This window comes from Magnolia sinica, chromosome 18 (genome assembly GCF_029962835.1).
Source record: "Magnolia sinica isolate HGM2019 chromosome 18, MsV1, whole genome shotgun sequence".
In the NCBI taxonomy this organism is placed as follows: Eukaryota; Viridiplantae; Streptophyta; class Magnoliopsida; order Magnoliales; family Magnoliaceae; genus Magnolia; species Magnolia sinica.
In genome coordinates, this window is record NC_080590.1 from 9,927,675 (window position 1) to 9,935,028 (window position 7,354).

Below are 7,354 nucleotides of genomic sequence, written 5' to 3' on the forward strand. Positions count from 1 at the left end.
AATAGATATTATATTAAAATGGTGATACCACTCATCTGGTGGGTCACAAATGTAAATAAACTCTAAAATAATTAATTGACCATAAATTCACATTTAACTTACTTTCATAGTATAAAAACTAAATAGACCAATATAATTCTCGAAACAGAAGATTTAGATGTGGTTTCAACTCATGAACGGCTCTGATCTGGAATTTTGGTACGTGTGTAGCAACTTCACTTGTAAATTGCAATTGCGCGAGTACACTATGAATTCCTTCCCAGAAAAATCAATTGCCGGGCATCTGGTCCTGAACCTCAGCCACAAACTCTTCAGGGCGGTCTACACCAAATCACGTGCGCTTTGTTAACCAAGTAATATTTCTCCCGAGGACTCAATGATATATCCTCGACCGGAGGATACACATGGTATCTATCCTCAGGTTTTAAGTTCTCAGAAATGGGACACGGTTCAGTGATCTAGACCGTAGGTCTATTGCGTCCCTTCATCAACGGTCCAGATCAATGAAATATGCAACCCATTTGTACAAAACTGAAAACCAGAGCATCATGTATTTATATCCTCCTCGATCGAGGATCATAACATCCGTCTCTGACTCCGCTCGCAGTAACGTCTCTTTTCATTTCTAGTTTTTTTCTTATATTTTTCCCTCGTTTTCTTCACTCAACCTCACACTACAAAAAAAGAAAAGAAGAAGAATAAGATTCCTGCAATGAAATTCCTCTTCAAACAAGATCAACTTCACAAGACCCCATAAAATCGAAAACCCACTAAAAGATCCTTGTGGAGAGGATATGCACTCAAAATAGTTTAAAACGGTTGTTTTTTTGGTGGGTTTTCGTCGAGGAATGTCTTGTTGCTTTGGTTTTGTTCTTTCATCTCTGGCTTGATCCGAAGGGCGGTGAATTCCATGCCGGTTTCTTGTTTTGGAACCATTGGACGGTTGGATGCTGATAAGTAGATTATCTAGATTTTTCTAGATTGGGTTGTCTGGATTCTGTTTTTGAATATATATAGATAGACAGAGAATGAGAACTGAGTGCATATGAGCTTTGTTGTTAGTGCGAGTAGTTGGGATTTTTCGACAATGGAGTTGAAATTGTTTGATTCGCGGTCGGTTTCAGCTTCGGAGGTAGGGGGTTTGTGTGGGAGGGCGTTGTCGAATTCTCTTTCGAGCCGTGTGGGCAGCCGTGGTGGAATCTCACGACCGTTATCAAGTACCTGTCGAGGTAGGGTTTTTTTTTTTTTTTGGTGGAATTGGGATTTTTTATATAAATATTTTGTTGGTCTGTGTCTGCTTCGAATGGTTGGATGGTAGCATCAATTTTGAGATTTCCATTCATTTGTGTGGGTTTTTAGTTGTTCGGAACTTTCCGTAGCTGAAAGTTCACGAATCTGTGTTGAATTTATTGATATTTTTATCGATAAATAGTTAAATTTGTTCATCAAAAGTAGAAGGAATTAACGATGATCAATGAGAGATGAACGTGGATTTGGGTTGCATGGTGCTCATTTTTGTTCGCTATTTGGTACAATCGCCGGGTGTTGATTACTTGTAGGAACCCATTTTTCTTTTTCCGTTTTCTTTTACTGCTTTGGTGATGTATTAGCCATGTTTTCTTCTTCTTTTTTCTTGTTGTGTTTGGCAGGTAGACTACTAACTGCTCTTGAATCATAGTGTTTCAAGAACTTTCATAGACATTATTAACTTGTGCTTGATTTTCATTTTTTTGGTTTTATTAGAAAATCAGGAGAGACTTTGTTGGAGTCTTAAGAAGTGCTTTTTTCTCACTTAGATTGTAGCATTGCCTAGATGAGCCTTTAATAGTGAAAGGTCTTAAAATATACAATGTTTTAATCCTCAATCGGGAGTGTAGTTTTTATTACATACTAGTTTGTTTTTTTTTTTTTTGGTTCTCATTCCCAATATTGCTAGATAAAATGCACAATTGGAATGTTTTGGAGACTTCGATTTTTATGGATTTTTTATCTAGGCAATGCTTCTGTTTTATCATGTATGATTATCTGTATGTAATAACTCAAGGGGTTTTTACACCCACCCTGTTTAATTCCATGTTGGGTATTGAAATAGTACTTTTTCTACTTATGGAGTTCTCAAAATGGAATGCAAGTCTCAGCAGATCAATCAGGATGGGTGTAAATAGTGTCTCCTTGTATCAGTCTTTTGTCATTCCTATCTGTGTTTTTTTTTTTTTTCTTTATTCAGGAATTTCGCTCAAAGCTTCTTATTCAGCTGCGAGAACTTCGTGTGAGAATATTGATTCAGTGAGCCAAAATGGGTTGTTGTTGGGAACTGAGTCATCTAGGCTTAACGGAATGAATGGGGCACATTCGCATCCATCTTCTAGAGAAAGCTATGTCCTTCCTGCATATGAAGATCAATATGGTGGAATCGTGGTTGATTACGAAAGGTTACCATTCGACACAAATGTTTTTGCTTCTAGCCTTCAGGTCTCTCTTGCTCATTGGAAATTGAAGGTAAGTTTTCACACCTTGGTTCTTTAAGCGTAAATGAGTTTTTTACATCTTCATGCAGTATTCTTTTTCATTGTTTGCAGCCTTTTCTTTCTCAAAACTTAGAATCTTTATGCATGTGAACAGCTATTATATGCTCAGTATGGTTTTCGTTTCTTTTTCTTAGCTCTTGAAGTTATGAATACCTTAGACTAAAACTATATTAGATGGATTCATGTGAAGTTGTAAGAATTCAAAGATTTATTGAGGATGGTTGGTGACCATTGTTAGAGTAGATTAGGGTAATCTTATTTAAATTAGGATGTTTCCTTTTATGTTAAGAAGAGTATCTGTTAAGATCTCTACAGATCTCCCGTCTCTTCTAGATATTCATGCTATTCTATGAGTAATAAACAAGTTATAGTTTCCACAATGTAGTCTCTTGTGGTTTAAAATCCATGATTCCTAATTTCATATAACATCAGCTCCTTGAGTAGGAATCGACCTCTTCTTTCTGCATCTTAGTTTGTATTGAGTATAATGAGTACTGAGGCCAGTATCATGTTCTCTTAGGTGAATGGGTAGTTCAAGGCTTCATTAAAAAAAAGAGTATACAAATCATCAGGGGATGAACGGTTAATATTTAAACTTTTATAACTGTTTGGTTTTAGAGCCCGTTATCGGATTTGCCGGACCTGCTTATTAACTGATTAGATGGTTGAAAGCCAAAGATGAGTTCTTTGCTCTTGTCGAATGTTCTAGTACTTGCAGTTTTGATTCGGTTTGACAGTCACATTTCTGAAGAACAAACAAACCTTCATAATTCAGGATGCTGAATGCTGCTGTTAACCTGACACTAATCAGGTAAAACCAAAGAATCAATCATCATTTGACCTTCTTTGGGGCATTTATGGACATGGGCATGAGGCCATATGAATTAGGAACGTATATCTAGTTTCAGTTATTTACTCAACAGTTGGATTTACCACCAAATCATGATTGGTGGGACTTCCCAATCTTTTTCCTAATATGCTTGGCATTTGGGGGAGCAGAACCTGCATCAGGCAGGCTTCTGTTTACCACTAGTTCAGCTACATATCACTAGCCATCATTATCTCAACCAGTATTCGGCAGTAGCTCACCCCATTGGCCCTGGAACCAGTAGCAATGAAATGTACACTGAAATCCTATTCTATTTTCAATCCATCCAATGGTTATTCGGGCTCCACCCATGCTTATTGGTGCTTTGCACAAGGCTAATGGGTCAGAATAGGAATTTGAACAGAAATATATGTTTTAAATTTAAAGACCTGTTTTGGGTGCCACTTAGAAATGAGTTATCTCATTCTAGTATTAGTGATTATGATTGTTGGTTATCAAGATTATTTTCAATCCTTACTGAAAACAATCTGTTCTCTAAAACATAATTACAATTAGCTAAAATGAGATGAACTCATTTTAAGTGGTACCCAAACAGGCCCGAAGGTTTTCACTACTCTGTCGTCTACTTATCAGTTGCAGGGAGCAGGCTGCATGAGAGTGTCCTTGAGAGTGCTGCAGCAATGTCTAACTTGAAAATTAAGTTTTATATTTAGGATGCGATCATGAACACATGAATGGTCACATATTAATGCTTCACTGATTTTTTTAGAGTATTCTGTCTTCTATATTTTTATGAGTTAATCAACAGTTCTATGCTAATGAATAGTGGCGGCTTCCCGGTCTATAACCTTTTCTGACTTCTTGGTAGGGAAATAAAGGAGTGTGGCTTAAGTTGCCACTGGAACGTTCCGAGCTTGTTCCCATTGCAGTGAAGGTAACACTTCTCTGTTTTCTATTGTTCTGTTTTCCCTTTTTTCTACTTTTTCTACTTTTTTTTTTTTAAATGGTATGATATTATTGGCCGATCAGGATGACCTTTTAACAATCATACTTGTATGCCTTCGATGTTTTAGAACCATTCAATCGTGCATGTCAGAACTAATGTACGGTTTAGATTTTCTGTTCAAATATCTCATAGGTATAATTTATTCAGTCTTTGAGAATGTTGATATGATTACAGGAAGGCTTCATATACCACCATGCAGAAAAAGAGTATTTAATGCTTACATATTGGATTCCTGAAGGACCTAGCATGCTTCCTTCTAATGCTTCACATCAAGTGGGGGTTGGAGCATTTGTCATCAATAACAAAAATGAGGTATGTTCATAGATCATGTTGGGAAGAGAACACAAAATTATGCTTGTATGTAGGACTGGCACCTGAGATATCTGAACCTATACAGACGAACCTGGATCCCAAAATCAGACCCGTTTAAAGTTCGTGTTGGGTTCATGTCCACCATTTTAGACCCTTTTAAAAGTCTGTTCAGGTTGCATAACTAATCACGAACCTGATTAATATTGTGTAGGTGGAAAATTGTTCCCATGTTAAGTTACAGTAACATTGACACTAATTTCCAATGAATTCCAACTTAATATTTGCTTTTAAAATAGCCATCTAGGAAATGACCAGGACCAGGATTATGCAAATAGATGCATGCTTATAATCTGAGCACAACTCGTTACTATATAAGGGTACATTTGGTTGCACTAAATATCATGATATTTCATGATAAATTAGCCTAATTTGGTGCAAACTATCATGAAATTTCATGATATTTGGTGCAACCAAACACACCCTAATTTTCATGCAAATGAACTTGGATTTTTCATTAGAATTATTAGCATTAATTCATGTATCCATTAAAAAAAAAGAAAAAAAAAAAAGCTTGCTTTCTGATGAACATTATTCTGGAGAATCTCCACAGGTGCTTGTGGTGCAAGAAAAGCATTCTTCCCCAGCATTTTCAGGCAGTTGGAAATTACCAACTGGTTTTATTCTTGAGGTACGCACTGCATAGTTTCTATTTGAATCTTACATCTGGCAGTGGCAGGACCTTTATTTCACATTAACATTTCTTCCCTTTTTTTGGTGTATAGTCTGAGGAGATCTTCACTGGAGTTGTAAGAGAAGTTAAGGAGGAAACTGGTGTAAGAAGAAAATACATCATTTTCCCCCTCTTGATTCCCTCTGATTATTGGTTATTTCCCTTTAAAGAATTCAAGCATATTTGTGAAATATAACTTCATTTCTCTATCGGTATTGCAGATTGATACGGAATTTATAGAAGTGATTGCTTTTAGGTAGTCACTATGGGTTTGCAATCAAGGTCTTCCAATTACCTTTTGAACATTAGCAGCTTACATTTGAGCTCTAATCTTTTGTATATTCAATCGCAGGCATGCACTTCGCGTGGCTTTTGAAAAATCAGATCTGTTTTTCATCTGCATGCTGAAACCTTTATCTTTTCAGATTGAGGTAGATGACATGGAAATTCAAGCTGCAAAGGTAGCATTCAACTTCAGAACTAGAAAAGTAACCCTATGCATTATGTCTGCATTTGGATGAGCTTTTAAATTGAATTGCAGTAATAGAACTAGCCTACACCCTACTACACACACATACACGTACACAATCTCTAACAAGCTCAACAAACTGCGGTTGTCTAAGTTTCAGTGTCCTTGCTTAGTATTCTTATGGAGGGACTAGGCTCCAAACTGCAATCACACTTCTCTTGAAAGGAATGTCGCTGTAGCTGGAGTGCTACTTCCTCATCATGAATACTAATGAAGGTTGCTGTAAACTGATCATTTTCTCTCTCTAGAAACTAATTATATCAATTCGATTTGATAATGGATCCGAACATGCCCTATGAAATGAAGAAAATCCACCCTAAACTACGGAAAATAACGACCATCTTTCTGTTTTTTTTTTCATGAAAAGAAACTATTATATCTTTTATTGTGTACGTCGTTACCAAAATCCAGATGATTTTCTCATATGCATACCCTCTCCCTCCCTCCAGTGGATGCCCCTAGTTGAATTTGTCAAGCAACCATCGATTCAAGGGGACAGCATGTTCAAGAAGACAATCGACATTTGCATCAAGCGCCTTGGGATGTGTTACTGTGGATTATACCCTCATCGAGTGATCTCGAGGTTTTTCGATGGGAAGCCATCCTCATTGTATTATCATCTTGTCCAGGATGAAGATTTCACCTGCCAAGGAGAATGAAGGAGTGCGTGATCTTACTTCTCTCATCTTTCTTTGGTCATGTGTAACATGCTTTTCTTTCTTCTTTTTCACTTATATAGTGTAAACTGGGTTTGAACTTGTTAATGCTAACTGCCGATGATGCAAGAGGCATAACTCAGTAGTAAATATCTTCCTTTGGGGTATCGCCAAAACGATATATATGTAATTTATGAAGCTCTTTTAATGAACATGTGACTCATGATAAAGGGATTGTTTTCTTCTTGTTTTGTATATTTGTGCAACAACCACCCTTTTCCTGGTGGGCAAGTTGTTGGATTGAAGAGAGGTGTGGGAGGTGGATGATGCCTCTTTGAAGATGTCTATAGATGAAACGATATTATATCTCAACGTGCTTAGTGCGTTCTATTATACCTCTATTGCGGAATTTACGGATTGTCTATACATCAATAATGAAAATTCAACACTTTGATCTTAAAGGCGTATCTGATTAGGAAGATATTCCCGATGTCATGTTATCACATAGATGCTAAGTCATCTGCACCTCATATCTCCAGGAGAATCTTTAATAGGACTGGGGTTTTCTCTCATGTGTTGGTGATGGGAACAATACATGTATTTATAGGAAAGAAGGCTAAAGAAGTTTACTCATCACACTTTTCTCATATGGGGTCTCCACACTGTAGGCTTCCAAGTTTCCATATCTGACTTAATAACAGTGTATGTGGACCACGGTTTGAGTGTTCCACTCCAAATCTATTTTCAATGATTACAACCTTAAT

The 7,354-nt window shown here is 36.9% G+C and overlaps 1 protein-coding gene across 1 annotated transcript; it reads left to right on the top strand.

Annotated features, from left to right (window-relative positions):
* Positions 1–523: 523 nt before the first annotated feature.
* On the top strand, positions 524–6,845 carry LOC131232993 (nudix hydrolase 8-like). The gene is made up of 9 exons (XM_058229539.1): positions 524–1,229; positions 2,228–2,499; positions 4,226–4,291; positions 4,538–4,675; positions 5,286–5,363; positions 5,458–5,508; positions 5,627–5,661; positions 5,758–5,866; positions 6,384–6,845. The coding sequence occupies exons 1-9, from the start codon at positions 1,046–1,048 to the stop codon at positions 6,591–6,593; spliced, it is 1,143 nt and encodes a 380-aa protein (XP_058085522.1). The 5' UTR covers positions 524–1,045; the 3' UTR covers positions 6,594–6,845.
* The last annotated feature ends 509 nt before the right edge of the window (positions 6,846–7,354 follow it).

Bases quoted from the DNA above. Each gene is read 5' to 3' on its own strand.
- LOC131232993 (XM_058229539.1), top strand. From the start codon at position 1,046: ATGAGCTTTGTTGTTAGTGCGAGTAGTTGGGATTTTTCGACAATGGAG. The intron at 5,509-5,626 runs GTAAGAAGAAAA...TCGGTATTGCAG, and splicing joins AAGTTAAGGAGGAAACTGGT to ATTGATACGGAATTTATAGA. The intron at 5,867-6,383 runs GTAGCATTCAAC...CCCTCCCTCCAG, and splicing joins TGGAAATTCAAGCTGCAAAG to TGGATGCCCCTAGTTGAATT.